The following is a 16,681-nucleotide window of genomic DNA, read 5'->3' on the forward strand; positions in this document are numbered from 1 at the left end:
TAGTTAGTGCATTTTGGTTTAGTGTGAAAAGGGAACCTAGACATAATGTGATGACTACAGCTTGTTCTAGAAACCTTGATTTAAACATTTTGGCGAGATTATGTACAAACTAAGTCATCTTGTTTGACAAGAAAAGTCGTAAAATGGGGCAAAACAAATAGCTTACTTAGCAACAGAAATTTTGGGTTCAATTTTGGTCATAAGTTGAGGACTACCTGAACTTTGGAGTTTCTGAGCCCTCCTATCAGATGAATGACCCCGAGAGTGACGCTGGCAGGAGCATAAGCCTAACATTTAGATGAGTTAGGTGCCAGGTGATGATATCAGCTCAAAGGTCACTCTTTTACTTATTGAAGAAAAGCATCAAACTACCATAAATAGATTTTGAGATCATGAGGTCTCAGGTCAAGGCAAAGCCAGAATGGCATCCAGATCACTAATGGGGCCAGTATTGAAATAAAAGTTTCTCATTTATCAGGGCATAACATGAATCAAGGAAATCTGAAATTAATAAAATTGAAATGTGATATATTGCATTCCATGTTTTTTTTAAATAACTGTTTTAAAAATAAATGTAAATCGAAATGGGATAATTAAAAAAAGATAATTATATAATAAACCATTCAAGGGATGTCCATACAAAGGAATGAATGACAATGATATTAAAAAAGAACATCATTAGGTGTGTGTTAGGCTAAAATTGAATGTAGTACAGAATCATCTATATACCACTAAAACTCTTGTTCCTGTAACTTTTAACTGGGTGTAATGTTGCTTCATAGAGCAAAAAGCTACCTCAAATGGGCTGACAGAATGAATTCAAATTCTGGGGCCTAGGACTCCCGGGGAATTGAAATATGGCAAAATTTATAAAATATTTAATGACATAAAAATTATCATAAAACAACTTATGATCTAATACAAATGATGTTTGACTGTGCTATACAGTTCAAATGGGCTATTTTCAAGGCAGATACATCGGCTGCACATCAGAAGTTCTGCCATTGAGGCATTGAGGAATCTAGTGAGGAAATATCTCTGAATATTGGGATCATATCCAGAATATTTATTATATTATTATATCAATAATATTTATTATATTTATATCCATTATATTTATATCCAGAATTTTTCTTCAGTGTTTCTGAAAAGTTATTTGGAGTTCAAGAGAGTACATAGCATCTCTCAGCAAGAGATAAGAGATATTTTGAAAACCAGTGGTGGGGGGAATCACATTTCAAGCAGGAAAAGATCAAAGTGGCTTTCTGAACAAGGCATTGTGATAAGCTGTGAAACAAAGAGGGTGGAAGCCTTGTGTAGACAGATGTTAATACAGGTAGTCCTCGACGTACAACAATTTGTTTAGTGACCGTTCAAGGTAACAACGGCACTGAAAAAAGTGACTTATAACCATTTTTCACACTTACAACCATTGCAGCATCCCCATGGTTATGTGATCAAAATTCAGATACTTGGACACTGACTCATATATATGATGATTGCAGTGTCCTGGGTCATGTGATCACCTTTTCTGACTTTCTGACAAAGTCAGTGGGGAACCCAGATTCACTTAACAATCGTGTTACTAACTTAACAACTACAGTGATTCACTTAACAACCATGGCAAGGAAGATCATAAAATGGGGCAAAATTCACTTAACAAATGTCTCACTTAGCAACAGAAATTTTAGGTTCAGTTGAGGTCATAAGCTGAGGACTACCTGTATTAAGCAAGAACAAGGAAAGCTATTTCAACCAATGGAGGAATATAATAAGAAAAGAAAAATGATATTTTTATAAAGACAAGCCAATCACAAATTTTTATTTCGGATACGAATGTTCAACAATATGGCTAATATCTGATATAGGCAAATGAGATGAAAGAAAGAGGGAAATACCAAATGAAATGCCAAATGAACAGTCAATTTAAAGAGAAGCACAAAATCAAACAGCCAATGAAAAAGAGATAACAGAGAGGAAAAGAGTATATAATAAGATTTATCTTTGCTTCATTAATTCCAACTCATCCTTTGAGTGTATAAATCATGTCTGAAGGTGGAATATATTAAGGTTAATGTGTGTGGCAGGTATCTTTCTGACCAAGGACAGAACCTCTGAATTTACCAACAGTGCTATGGAACATAAGAACAACTAATCAGTCACTTCTGAACCAGATAAAACTGGCTGTTCACGAAGCAGAAAATAACATATTGTGAGCAAATTATGTGAGTAGATGATGGACTAGAACCAATTATTCCATTTAGTAAGGTTTAGTGAGGAAGAGAAAAGAAACAGATAATAGAAGATGGAAATGATAAAAGGAATTATTGGAAAATTCCTGTTGTAAGAGAACAGCCATCTTATCATTGAAACAGTAGTTGAGCTATTTGGGTCTATGTGCATGTAGAATGTATATGTATGTGTACATATGCATGAAGTAGCATCTGGACAGTCTACCTTTTGGGCTATGTTAGAATCTATTAAAAAAATGGCAAAATTCCAGACATAAATGTATTAAGACAAAAATAATCAAGTAGTTAATGGGTGAAAAGACCTAATGGAGCACTTCCACCTTAGCTACATTTGAACTTATAACCTGCATTACTTTTTTCCTGTTTACTTTCTGTACCTGTACTTCCTTTTTTGCGATGAAAAGATGGTGATGAACTATTTCCTCTTCGTTTAATTCTGGGGTCAAACATCTCATCACAAACAGATGAAGTCCATTCTTTACAACGCTCCTTTTTGTTGTTAACTCTTCCTCTTCCATTCTTTTTCTTCGAATCCCCTCCTACAGAAATAGATTTTTTCTGTCTCTCAGCATCTGCAACTGCTCTATGGACATGCTTTGGGACCTTTACATTTGGTCTATAATTCAAAGGAGGAAATAGAATGAAGGTAGGTATGGTGCACCTCAAATTTCAGCCAACATTTTATTTATTTTATTTATGCAATGACAAGGCACTCTCAATATATTTCTATCTGTCCTCTATATCTGTTCTATTCATTATTATATCTACTCTCCAATACATTACTGATAATCCTGATCCTACATACTTTCCATTTATGATTAAGTATCACATTGCAATTCACATATTAGTTCTTGTATATTCATGACTGAAGAACAGTACACTCTGTTCTTCCCTTTCCGTTAAGCACATAGCTTCAGGAGGGACACACATGGCACAGTGACGGAGCTATGGGCTACCCACCTAGCCAGCTGAATTAAACCTCATGATCAGTAGAGTGACAGATGTCATCATTAGATCATCCTTGTATACTTCATACAGAAACTAACCTAACAATCCTTGCTGTAATAATCCTGTCATTATTCTCCTTCCTACTATTACATACAATCCTTTTCTAGGTCTCTTTTGTTGTAAGGACAGGTGTCTACAGGAGTGGAAGGTAACATCTGATGAAACATGTGTCATGACATCATGATATAATTTCCGACATTCCTTAGGTATATCAGAACAACAAGGAAGAAGAGGATTTGCATTGAGACATCACTGCACATATGTCATTTTTTGGTCATTATGGCTTGCTGCAGATGCTTATGGCAGTTAGCTAAATTTTAGCAAATATATTCTCCTGACCTCACTGCAATTCAGAAAATGATGTGGCTCATTTTGACAAAGAACTCTTCCAGATAATAGTTTTAAAATGATTCATTTATTAAACAGTACAATGATTTTTTAAATAAATTGGATGCCAGCCATAATATTGTCCATTAACTGGAGATGCCTTCTGTAAGTACAAGATCTTGCTCAATAAAACAGAACTGAAATGCAAAGGTATAGCTTTGATGTTGGGGCAGAGCATTACATGATAGTTCCTGATACCGGTAGCTCTTGAAAAATAACATAAAGCTCAGTGTCACTGCTAGAATTTCTTCCATTTCCCTATAACAAAACTCTGAATTTTTGACAGGTCTTGATTACAAAGGCTTTGATGCCTCACTCTTGATTGTATTGCTACACTAAAGTTGCATTGACAAATTTCTTCATAAGAACAAACTAAGCATGGACATTACTTATGTAGCACTGAGATCTTATGTAACAGTATCCACAGAAGACAGAAGTCATTGGAAATAGTGTTCATACTTTCTGAAATGAAGAATCTGTCAAAATTATTGATAGTTACACTAGCAGTTTTAGCAGGAACTTGATTTAACAAATATCTGACTATATGCACTACATGCATTTAATTTATACAATAAGAAGCATTTATTCATGCTCACATGAGATAATCCATCATCTTGGTCATATTGATGTAGCAGCAGGAACAAGTATACCTTCTGTGACTAATTTTTATTAGCCCGTTTCGTACACAATGATCCTACAACAAAACATTTTTTAAAAAATTAAAACTTTGATTTTTAATATAATGAATTATAAATCATTCAAATTAAAGAAATTTGTTACACAGCAAGAAAAAGTGGTGAGTTGATTAACTGTAGGGCACAATGTACTGGAGCTCAATTTCTCATAATATTTTAAAAGGCAAGCATTATTTACTAATAAATAGTTGGCTATGCTTCAATCTTCCACAACAAAGATTGATTACTACAGTAGACATCTTCAAAGTAACGCCAAAGATAAGATGATTTAAATAAAATGTTGAATAATCACTCTATGTTATTTATTATGTATGTTTCTTATGCTAGATACTGATTTTACCTATAGGGAACTGAAGTAGAGACAACCATGTTAACCTACCGTAATTGTTTTAGGGACAAATTGGTGTCAAGAGCAAAATATGTAGCCTTTTTATAATTGTCTGCTATTTTATTGCTAAGATTTTTTTTATGACCCTGTAATCCCTTAATTTAGGGTAGAGTTAGAGAAACTGAATGGAGCTGAGCATTTACTGGTTGGATGCCTTTCCTGATGCCTACATGGAGTTCATAGCAGATATCATCTCTTTGCACCCTGATAGAGAAACATCTGTTGCTACCTAGGAACTCTCAACCTTTCAAGTGGGAGCCAAGCGCTTCTTCACCTCTAGGCCATAATACCACTCATTTTATTGCTAAGAAATAATGATACTGAAAAGAAAAAAATATAGAGAATAACAGAGTTGGAAGGGACCTTGGAGGTCTTCCAGTCTTCTAAAACATTGTGCACATTTAACAAAATTCAGATTTTTAACACATCATTAAATCTTGTTTATTATTTTTCCATTGCACCAACAAAGAGCTGGTTATAAACAGAGAGTAAATGTATTTTATATACATATAAAAATGCAGGATTATAAATCTGAGATACAAGTGTTTTCATAGATTTAATAGTATCTATTTCTGGAAAAGTGCAGCTAAATAAACAGCTTTGTTGTATGTAGCTTCTGGAAAAAATATTTTAAAATGTTATGGAAAAAGTATATAATTTTTAAAAATATATTTTAAAAATTTCTTGATAATCTTTTGCTTTATAAAGTTTAACACTAGCTAAATTTATTACATTCTGTCCTGAGCAGAATGTAGTAGCAGAAATAATATTATTTTGTGGTAGCTGGTTCAGTTGAGAGAACAGTTATTTATCCAACTTTTCCTTGTTCCAAATCCTTGGAATTAAACACATATCTGTATTAAGTGCCCATTTATCAAATATAAACACTTTATATAATTTTAGCATAGGTTGCATTCTATATGTAATTAGAGGTTTATATTTTCCTCTTTTTTTGTTTGTAAATTTTAATTTTTTAGTGAAGGATATGCATTAATACAACCATGAAAAAGAGGAATTCTTCAAAATAATTTTCATGTCTTTTATAAAAGCGTTAGTCTTTAATAATGAAATTTTTAAAATCCTGGATAAAATAGTAAGACTTTTTTCTCCTCTTTCTCCTTTTCATTATTTTTGGGATATAACTGAGTATTACAATAGGATCTACTTTGTCTATCTGATTAATGATTGAGATACTTAAGTATCAGGAACAAATCTTAGGTGAGGGGAAAAAAAGCATATTCTTTTTCAGAAGATTCAGATTCAGAAGTCGCCATGTATCAATAAAATTAGTGCTTGTGGTACTTTTCAGGTAACACATTGCAGAAATTTAAATTAAGAAAAGACAAAAAAATTGTATGCTTCCTATTTAATCAGTTAATCGATTGTTCCTCAATTTTCACAACTTTACGATGTATGTGCTTCCAGAATTCCTCAGCCAGTATCTTAGATTGCTACGGTTGAGGTACACTGAGTTAACCAGTCAAAAGATGAGGAAGTAATTCCTCCCCTGTTAGAGGGTTGAATTGGTACATTTAGAGCATTGCCATTCCAGCCAGATGTGGCTTGCTCATTGATTGCTTACCTTTTTATTGTTGTATTTCAAAACTGTGTAGAGTTTATCATCTAAATCAGCTTTATTTGGTATTGCTATGACAACACCAGGGACATAATACTCTTCTCCCAACGGCTTCCTTATTCTGGTGAATACATAATCTCCAACCTGTTGAATAATAATAAATGTGGGTTGAACACATCTATCTTAAATGTAATTGTCCTAAGGTTTTAATGTCTGAATTTGAAGAAAGACGAGAATCCAGTAAGAGTATACAAAGATATATACAGATTTTTAGTTAAAAATTTCAATCCATGTCTGACTCTTCTCCACAGTTAAATGGCAATAGCAACAGCAATAGCACTTAGACTTATATACCGCTTGACAGTGCTTTATAGCCCTCACTAAGAGGTTTTACAGAGTCAGCATATTGCCCCCAACAATCTGGCTCCTCATTTTACCAACCTCAGAAGGATGGAAGGCTATGTCAACCTTGAGCCGATGAGAATCAAACTGCTGGCAGTTGGCTGGCAATTGGTAGAATTAGTCTGAATACTGTATTCTAATCACTGTGCCACCATGGCTCTTAAATTCTACTCCATCCCGAAAAATTCAACCGAAATCAACCTATGCTTTATCCATTAAAAAGTAAAAATAAATTATAGTCTTTGGTGCAAGCTGAAAGGGCATGATGTATTCAGTTTCAGTTCCATCTGATTTATTAACTACAGTATGTCTTGAACTGGGATAGCTTAGCTACAATGATTATGTCTCAATAACCTTTTGTCTACTATAATGTACTTTACAAGATTCCACCTTTGAAGACACATGCCTCAACTGATACAAAATGCTAAAACCCACTCAGCAAATAGCACCCACATCTATTCTCTGCACTGTACTGGTTATCTGCACTGGATGCTAATTCTCTTCCAAACCACATCAAGGTCACAATACTGTCTCTTCAATACTATATATACCATGCAAGTCATTAAAGCTGATCTAGACTGCTTTCTTCAGGTGTCCTTGATGGGAAATGCACTGACATAGTTATTCTAGGACAAACAGATCTAGGTTGCAAAAATCCAGATTGCCACTAAATGACAGCAAAAAAAAAATTCTGCTTCTCCTAGTTGCTGTCTAATGGTAGCACTGGCTGTTTGGTTACTGTGGTTCTTTCACTACATTCACTTCACTTGATTTTGAGGTGTATTAAGCATTATGGAAGTTCAGTCTTGTCAACTATATTTAACATGCATCTTTACACTTCTGGTACCTTTAGATGCTGCTACCTATAAATACATGGGTGTAATGATTTGTGGTTTTTACAGTTGAGTAGTTTTATGAGTTTTGTAACCTTTCATTTTCATGAGCCACCTAAGATTCTGCATAAAGGTGAATGAATGGATGGATGGATGGATGGATGGATGAATGACATCAGAATGCAGAGTTTGTAGAATGTAGCTTCCCTCATCCTTTATAAAATATGGAAAGTAGAAATAAGCCCAGGTGTTTATTAGACTATAACCTCCATTGTACAGTAAACAGATGTTTAGAATTCTGCATGGGACTCATACTATTTGCTTTATAAACATGCAATGGCAGATGTGGTACATCATCCCTTTTCACACAACATTGCCGGACTCTGATACTTATCTGAAAATAAAAACAACTGAATTTAATATGGTTCACTTCCAATTTGATGCAGTGAGCTGCATTTTGCAAACAGTTATGTGTACAAATTAAAATGAAACACATCAAATCACAGATCGAGACTGTTGATCAACACAATTTTTTTAAAATAAAATCTATTTAAATTTGCATGGAATTGCTGTTTCACAGAAGGCTATTTCCCTTTCAATTCTATAATAATTTTTATCAAACAATGTATGCTTTACATATACAGCATCCTAAACAGAAACTACTCTTAGTTCCAGGATGAAAATTATTAATGATGTCTATAGCAATTCCTTTCCCAAGATGATCATCAAGACAGAGTTGATTTAATCAAGTTGATCAAGACTGCAGTGAGAAAAATAGGATAAATCTCTCTCCCATGCCCCACAACCCAAATCCTGATCCCGAACCCTGTCTACTCTAAAGACAATTATCCTTTTCACATATAGCTTATATAGTTATGATTTATTACTGTATGGAACAGAAAATTATTTATTATACCTACATAATAGATATCCCTTTCACTCAGTAAATTAAGGAGAATATTTCTTTTTAGGAAAGATGCATTTTCTAGACCTAGAAACAAAGACTAAAAGAATGATAGCAGTATTCCATTATTTGAGGGGCTGCCACAAAGAGGGAGTCACTTGTTTGGAATGGTACAGGATCTCTTGCTTGAGCAAGAGTTGGATTAGAAGACCTCCAAAGTTTCTTCCAACTCTGTTATTCTGTTACTCTAGTCATTTTCACAGGAATGAGAAATTCCCTATATCAAACTAGTTTTTTTAGCATACAGATACAGTAAATCAGTGGTTCTGATTTTGCATTCACACAGAACTTCCAAACATATTCAAATAAAAAGGATATGTCCTCAAGAAAGCATTATGCAAGCTAAAAGTATCTTGAGAAACAGCATGTCACTTACTTGCAAGGGTGGACAAGGTATCGCACCTCCAATAAACAAAATGAATTTCAAGGGGACAATCTCAGTCTGCCCATTAACAAAATCAACGAGTGCATAAAATGATGTGATGCTTCTCACCACTGTTCCTGAAACAAAAACATGGTGAAACCTCCACAATTCAAATTGCATGTAGAACATCCAAATACACAGTCATATTTCATTCACTATTCTCTCTATTTCAATTTAAGTAATGGAACTGAAAAAGTTCCCACCTGAAGAAAAAGCAAGAGAACTACTGCTACTCAAGAAAAGATAATGTGGGATTAAACAATATGATCTGTAGTTCAGTTGATTCAATGTGATAAATTATTATTCTGGCCCCACCATCAATTGGACTTTGAAGAGTGCTGAGATGAAGATTTTAGGCTGATTATTTATCAATCAAATTTAGAAATTGCCCATCTCCCTCAGAGGGACTCTGGGCTGTGTACAAATAAAAGCTTACAGCATCAGGTATTTCCAGGCAGTCCTCCATGCAAATACTCACCAAACCTGACACCGCTTAGCTTTCAAAATTAGATGAGATCAGGGTTTTCAGAGTATCATGGCTATTTAAGGAACTAAGGAGCTGGACTGAGGGAGCACATTCCCCCTTCAACCACATATCTGGCAAAACTCAAAAGGGTTGTATGCATGTATCTATATGCATATTCCTCCATGATAGCAGAGAATCTTCTTGTTTTGAAATCTATATAAATACATGCAAAAAAAATTAACTGCCCTCATCTGAAATATCCCTGCAACCTATTTTGATGTTCATGCATAAAATGTGATTAGATGTTTGGCTGGCCCTACTTTCAATTTCATATCTGCAATTTATCAATGGCAAATTATTGAAAATATACCATTATGTATTTTCACATTAAACAAATTCTATCTTTTAAGACAGGGGTTTTCAAACTTTGTCAGGCAGTGAAACCTGTTAGGCAAAACAATGTATTCTTGGAATCTCTGATCAAGAGGCAAAATTTTAGTAATAGAAAACTGGCTGTTTCAATGTTTGCTTCTTTTTTCCCCTTACTCTTATTGAATCCTATCAATTTTGAAAAAAAGGCCTGCTTTAAGTCATTCTCGTTTTTGGAAATATTCTGGAAAATTGAGCTGTAGGTTACAAATTGAAAGATAAGAACTATATTAAGATTTGGGAACCAAAGATAATCTCACCAGCAATGCCTACTATAAAAAAGAAACTTTTAAGATCAGCACAACTCCCAACCTTCATAATTCCCACTCTTTTTCCTGCCATACATCATTTTTTGTTTCTCCAGTTATGGAAACCAGAGCTGGATATTAAGCTTTATTCAATCAAGCAGAAATGTAAACCACTCAGACAACTTCACAAGACCTCTAAGAACATAGGAGTATTTATTGAAGAAAGCTAGGAAGCATAACCAATTATTGTAGTTCAGGACTAGCTCTAAGTAGTTATTAAACACCCTTCTATTGTTTTACCTGCCATTTGACTACAGATAGTCCTCAATTTACAATTTATCATTTACAACCACAGTTGAGACCAGAATTTCCATTGCTAAGTAGTAAGTAGAAACTAAGTAGAAACTAATCTTAGTAAGTAGAAACTAAGTAGAAACTAACCTTTTTTAGCCACAATTATTAAGCAAATCACTGGAGTCGTTAAGAGAATTGTGTGATTGTTAAGTGACTGCTTGTCAGAAGCCAGCTGGGAAGGCCACAAATGGCAATCACATGACTCTGGGATGCTGCAATAGTTATAAATACATGTCTGTTGCCAAGCACCTGGATTTTGATCATGCAACCATGGGGATGCTGCAACAGTTGTAAGTGTTAGGACCAGTTTCACTGTAAATCACTTTTTTCCAGTAACCTTGTAACTTTGAACAATCACTAAATGAATGGTTGAAAATCGAGGACTACCTGTATTTGACTTATTTGAATGGGCTGGCCTGTTTTCCTCTGTCCTTTGTTTTTGAAGTGGTCAGATTTTCTATTGTCTTTACTACCTGTGTGGGAACAAACTCTCACATTCTGGACGTTTTTAAAATAGTTTAGACCACAAGTTGCTGTGGCATTCAAGAACCCACTTATGAATGGTAACAGAAGTATTGGCACATTTTGTAACATTTACAGGAAAATTTAGAAAAAAACAGGCTGCCTTGATACACATCTAAGAAGTGCTGCACTTTGGAAGCACATCTTCCAAAATAGTGTTCACAGCAGGCAAAGCCTCCTTCACATATATAATTGTCCAAGCCTGTTCTTTGAAATCTTTATTTTTGCTACCAACATTCTTTTTTGTGTTTAGATCTTAAAGAGTTGCAGTAAATTCTGTTAAGTACCTGGTTTCAGAAGTGCTATCTGAATGTTGGAACACTTGGTTAAATCATCCCTGTGCTACTAGTTTTACTTACCATTCAAAGAATTTACAGGTGCATACCAGATCTTTAGATTGAACTTTTTAATTTTTTAAATAAAATTTTACCCCAAATATATTCCTATAGGCAATATTTACCTGGGTAATAAAATCCTGTGCTTTCTGATCTTGCAATGACATTTTGGCCTTTGAGATAATCAAATATTTTTGTTTTTGGTTGTTTCTTTGCCTGTAGTTAATAAAAATGCCTGTATTATATAAGGAATATCTTTTTTTCAATACCAGATATTTGCTCTTTCTAATGTATCATAACAGAATCAACAGAAAACAAAGTACAGATATGCACAACACATTTAAGACTTAAAGAGAATAGATTTGACAAAAATTTGGTCCTATATAATAACACTATTTATAATGAACTGAAGTATTATGATTCAATAATATATGTTTTTGAACAGTACAAATTACTGAATTCCAAAGTTATGTCAATTTAAAAGAAAGAAAACAAAATACAATATAATAGACAAATTAAATTTCTCTACTTTTCTACAGTATCAAAAAATAATCAAATGGGATTTATAGGAAATGTGTCAATCAAATTTTGAAAAATAAATTAAACCAAAGCTATTAAGAATCTCATTGTCTGATCATTGTATCTTCAGCTATATAATTCAAAGGCTGAAAGCTTTTGTTCAGCCAATCTTTAAGTCTGGTTTATAATCATCAGCCCAAAAAAACCTAATCACCTTTTTCATAACATTCCAGACACAACATTTTCACAGTTCTTCACAGACTTTGGAATAGACATATACGAGGTTTGTATTTTCAGTTCCTAAAGATGTCAGGTCATAAGAAAAGAAACTTCCAATTTTGGCCTCAGATTGTCTTTGCCAATTAGATCATACAATATGATTATCATGACAGAATCACAATATTGGAAGGGGCCATTTAGGCTATCAAATCTAATACTTGCTCTAACCAGGAAACTGTGTCTAACCCTGCCTTAGACATGAAAGCCAGTTGGGTGACTTTGGGCCAATCATTCTCTCTCAGCCCAACCTATCTGACAAGGTTGTTGTTCTGGAGAAAATAGGAGTGGGAAGGAATATTAGGTACTGTATGTTTGCTGTTTTGAGTTACTTATGAAAATAGTAAAGGTGGGATAATTTTTTTTAAAAAAAATAATGAAGTATAAAACATCTTCTCCCTGAAGTAAACATAAAATACATTAAACATGTATTTATACAGTACATTGTATGTACTGTATAAAATACAAAGTGTTCTCTCTCTTTCTCTCTGTTTCTGTCTCTTTCTCTCTTGTTTTTCATCCCAAGACTTGGCATATTGTATGCTTCATTTTCTCCAAATAAGCTGATTTTAATTAGTCAAATATACCTTTCACTGAATTTTGTTTAAAACTGAATTACATGTGGTCATTTTAAGAACTATAGACTTTCAAAATCCAGATTTGTAAAGCAACTGTTTCACAATAATCTACTTATATATTATTATGGTGATAATAGAGCCTCACTTAAAGATTTATTTATGCAATTCTTTAATCTATTTAATAATCCACATGAATAAAGCAATAAACAAAGAGTTGGTCACAGAAGGCATCAATAAAAGACTTCTATTTCTCTTTGATAGTTAATAAAGTTAGGGGTTCTTAAGTTATTCTCACATAAAAACAGCTTTTAATTATTTCACGGAAATTACCTTGGATTTGCTAATATAAATGAGCAATTATTAATGTCTGCTAGTCACATTTTTAAATACCGGTAATTATTTTTCTGGGGAAAGAAAACTTGTATGTTCACTTAGGAGGATGTAATTCAAAAAGCCAAAGCTTTTTATTCATTCTTGAAGCAAAATGAAATTTTGAATGCTGCCTACATTTCTGCCCTTTAGTTCTTAAGGCTTTAAAGATGCAGATTAACAGTTACTAAGGATGGTGTTCTGACTGGGCTGCTAAAAAAGGTTGTGTCAGGATAAGTGATTGCTCTGCATTAATCACATCATGTCTACAGCATATGTTGGCAGTGGGGGGGGGGAGGGAAGAGCCAGAATAAGCATTTGAACTAGGGAAATGAATTGGTACAAATCAAGGTCATAGCAAAATTATTTATTTATTTATTAAATTTATATACTGCCCTATCTCCCTTACGGGACTCAGGGCGGTGAACAGGCGATACTAAAAACCACAATAATAAATAAATAGTTTCTGTTCTAAAATCAGGGCTTTTTTTCAGCCGGAACGCGGCGGAACCGCGTTCCGGCACCTTTTTCCGGGCCGGGCGCACCGGGCGCAACATCTGGGGGGGCGCGCTCGCACTCGCAGCTCTCTGCCCCTGCCTGGCTCATAACCGCGGCCATAGGGAGGCTCGGTCGGCGCGCCCCTGGCCCGTTTCCTAGGCGACCCTGCCCGAGCAAGAAGCGGCAGAGAATCCAGAGGCTCTCACGCCGGCGCCCTCAAAGCCAAACGCGCGCGGCTTCTCAGAGCAAAAGCTGAAGGCGGAGAAGAGGACGCTGGCCAACATGCTGCCGTTCGGGCGCCAATCAGNCACATGTACTGCATTGCTTTTTATGTAATTCCATACATTTACTTTTATAGCCCCTCCCAAATTTTACTTGCATTCCTGTTCTCTAAAGGGGCGGTCCTAGGGTTTGATGAGGGCGTGGCCAGGTTTGGGTGGGGGCGTGGCCAGGGGAGGGAGGTGAGTTCCACCACCTTTTCTCTGAGAAAAAAAGCCCTGTCTAAAATCAAATTAAATAACGGGCCTGTTCTATCATTGTCTAATTTATCAATCTGATGTATCTGAGAAGACGTATAAATCAAATATTTAAGAAAGCATGGAGAACAATAACCTTAATGCAGGGGTTCTCAAAAGGCAGTTCATGAACCCTTCCAGATGTTGAGGAGGATACTTCAATTTGGGAGACTTATCCAGGTAAAGCAAGACTGTGGGATCCTTGCTGCTCTCTGCGCTTGGTGGTTTTCTTGCAGATGTTTTATTACCAAACTAGGTAACATCATCAGTGCACTGATTGTGTTGCCTAGTTTGGTAATGAAATATCTGCAAGAAAATCACCAAGCTCAGAGAGCACCAAGGACCCCACAGTTCAACCCTGAGCTACAAATATTCTCTTCTATCAAAGCAGAACTGCTGCCAGGATTCATTTCCTCCTGCTTGAACAAGTGTTTGTCCAGGCATAGCAGAAGGACTATATGGGAGGTTTCCGCCTATGCCATATCTGTCTGCTACAATTGTCCTATTTGCACCGTCCTGCTTCCAAGAGCCAAGATGCACTTGCCTGTTTTTAGAATCATGTTTGCAACCTTTTCTTCTACCAATTATAGATATAAGGTTAGAAGGACAGGCAGGGTTGAACTTCCTTGACTATTCATTGCAGGAGAGGGGGAGACAGAAGAGTTTATGTTGACTGTGCCTACACATGAGACTCTTAAATAAAATCCAGATACCCAAATGCTTGTATCTTATTTTTGGGTTGTTTATGGGTGTCAACTTCTGAAACGAACCTGGCTGAAGCCATCTTTGTTGTTCTAAGTTGCCACAGGTTGGGGGGAAGGGGGGGGAAGGAAAACGATAGCATTGCTAGACTAAACATAGAGCAGTCCAATGGGAACCAAGGCCATTCCCACAGAAGCTGGAAGGTGGAGAAAAGAAGTTTCACAGAGCCCACCAATTGCTTTTATTGGGTAGCGTGATCAATCGCGTACCAGAGGGAAGGGAATTGTTACATTTAGTTATATTGAATTCCTAAGGAGAATTTTAGAGTTGGTTTCACTTTTGACCATGCCGATATTATGTATCCAATAAACATGTTCTTTGAGGAAACTTCAAGCCTCAGCGTTCTGATTTTTTGGGTTATTAGTCGGAACCTTGACATTAAATCAACTAAAAAACTCTTGAAGATCCTGAGCCCCAACCGCCTACCAAATTCTTTTGGAAGAATAGAAAAGACTCAGGGAAGATTCCAGGATATAGAATAAAGAGGAAGCAATTACTAATCCCAGCGCACTCCTGCAGATGGGACCTGGACAGCTACCCAGACCAAGGACAGAGTTCCACTGTTGGGGGCTCGGCTGAAAGTCTCTGCAGATATATTCTATTTTAATTCTGATAAATAAGTCAAAACCCCATTCTTCTTCAGTCTTATTCTAGCTTTCTTTCTTTGCCAAATCATCTTCCATATCCATGCTTTTGAGCCCGCTGCATCAAGACATATTTATTACATTCATCAATAAGTTTTTAGCTTATATATATCTTAATCACCTTTACATAACCTTTATGAGCAAATCAATATTCAGATTTAATTGTTAATATTTATACTTCTGAATTTTAAATGACCAAAGTTTTCTTTATCTCCATTCATAATAATATCTTGTATTCTAAATACGCATCTTATCTATTTGGGTATGTTTTATTTTAATTCTCATAAGTACATCAAAACCCATTTTTCTTCAGTCTTATTCTAACTTTCTTTCTTTGCCAAATCATCTTCCATGTCCGTGCTTTTGAATCATCAAACAAATCTCCTTGTATTGTTATATATATTATTTGCCATTGAAAAAACCATCCGGTCGCCATTTTTTTGAAAGGGCTGGCAGGTCTAGCCAATCTAGCAGATCTCTTTATTTTTCCATCTCGACATAGTTGTCCTGAAGTGTTTATCTTCTCTTCCATCTGTTCTTCTTAATCTTCAGATTCCTTCTGATTTATATAGAAAGTCTTTTCCTTTTTCCATGTTGTCAGTTTCTTTTCTGGATTTTCCATTATCTGTGTTTGTTGGGCGGTTAAATCTTCTGTCATAATATTTAATTGTTCCACTTTTTCTGTTGCATTCTGTATAGTTGATTTTTCAGTTGTAGTCAAAGTTTGAGTTTTTATATCCGGGCTGCCATCTTTCTTGTTCTAAGTTGCCACAGGTTGGGGAGAAGGGGGAAAGGAAAATGACAGCATTGCTAGACTAAACATAGAGAGGTTCCATGGGAACCAAGGCCATGGGAACAGAAGCTGGAAGGTGGAGAAAAAAAGTTTCACAGAGCCCACCAATTGCTTTTATTGGGTAGCATGATCAATCACGTAACAGAGGGGAGGGAACATTTAGTTACTGTTACATTGAATCCCTAAGGGGAATTTTAGAGTTGGTTTCACTTTTGACCGTGCTGATATTATGTATCCATAAACATGTTCTTTGAGGAAACTTCAAGCCTTAGAATTCTGATTTGTTTGGGTTGATTAGTTGGAACCTTGAAAATGGGTTGATCATTTCTGTACATAACTATTAACACTGAAATATTATGTAATCTTTGGAACAGATTATGGTAGATTAACACAGGGCTTCCAACTGGAACAGAAAAAGCTAATTGAATAGCACAAAAAAAAAAA

The 16,681-nt window shown here is 35.3% G+C and overlaps 1 protein-coding gene across 1 annotated transcript in view; it reads right to left on the bottom strand.

Annotated features, from left to right (window-relative positions):
• The window catches only part of VWA3B (von Willebrand factor A domain containing 3B), an 85,007-nt gene that overhangs the window by 2,601 nt on the left and 65,725 nt on the right, over nucleotides 1-16,681 (bottom strand). The window contains exons 24-28 of the mRNA XM_015830485.1: nucleotides 11,409-11,499; nucleotides 8,882-9,006; nucleotides 6,313-6,450; nucleotides 4,244-4,341; nucleotides 2,630-2,868 (exon numbers count right to left, since the gene is read on the bottom strand). Coding sequence (XP_015685971.1) covers nucleotides 2,630-2,868; nucleotides 4,244-4,341; nucleotides 6,313-6,450; nucleotides 8,882-9,006; nucleotides 11,409-11,499 — 691 coding nt within the window. The remainder of the gene's footprint in view (nucleotides 1-2,629; nucleotides 2,869-4,243; nucleotides 4,342-6,312; nucleotides 6,451-8,881; nucleotides 9,007-11,408; nucleotides 11,500-16,681) is intronic.

This window comes from Protobothrops mucrosquamatus, unplaced genomic scaffold, assembly GCF_001527695.2.
Source record: "Protobothrops mucrosquamatus isolate PMUCROS unplaced genomic scaffold, P.Mucros_1.0 scaffold_19, whole genome shotgun sequence".
Lineage (NCBI taxonomy): Eukaryota > Metazoa > Chordata > Lepidosauria > Squamata > Viperidae > Protobothrops > Protobothrops mucrosquamatus.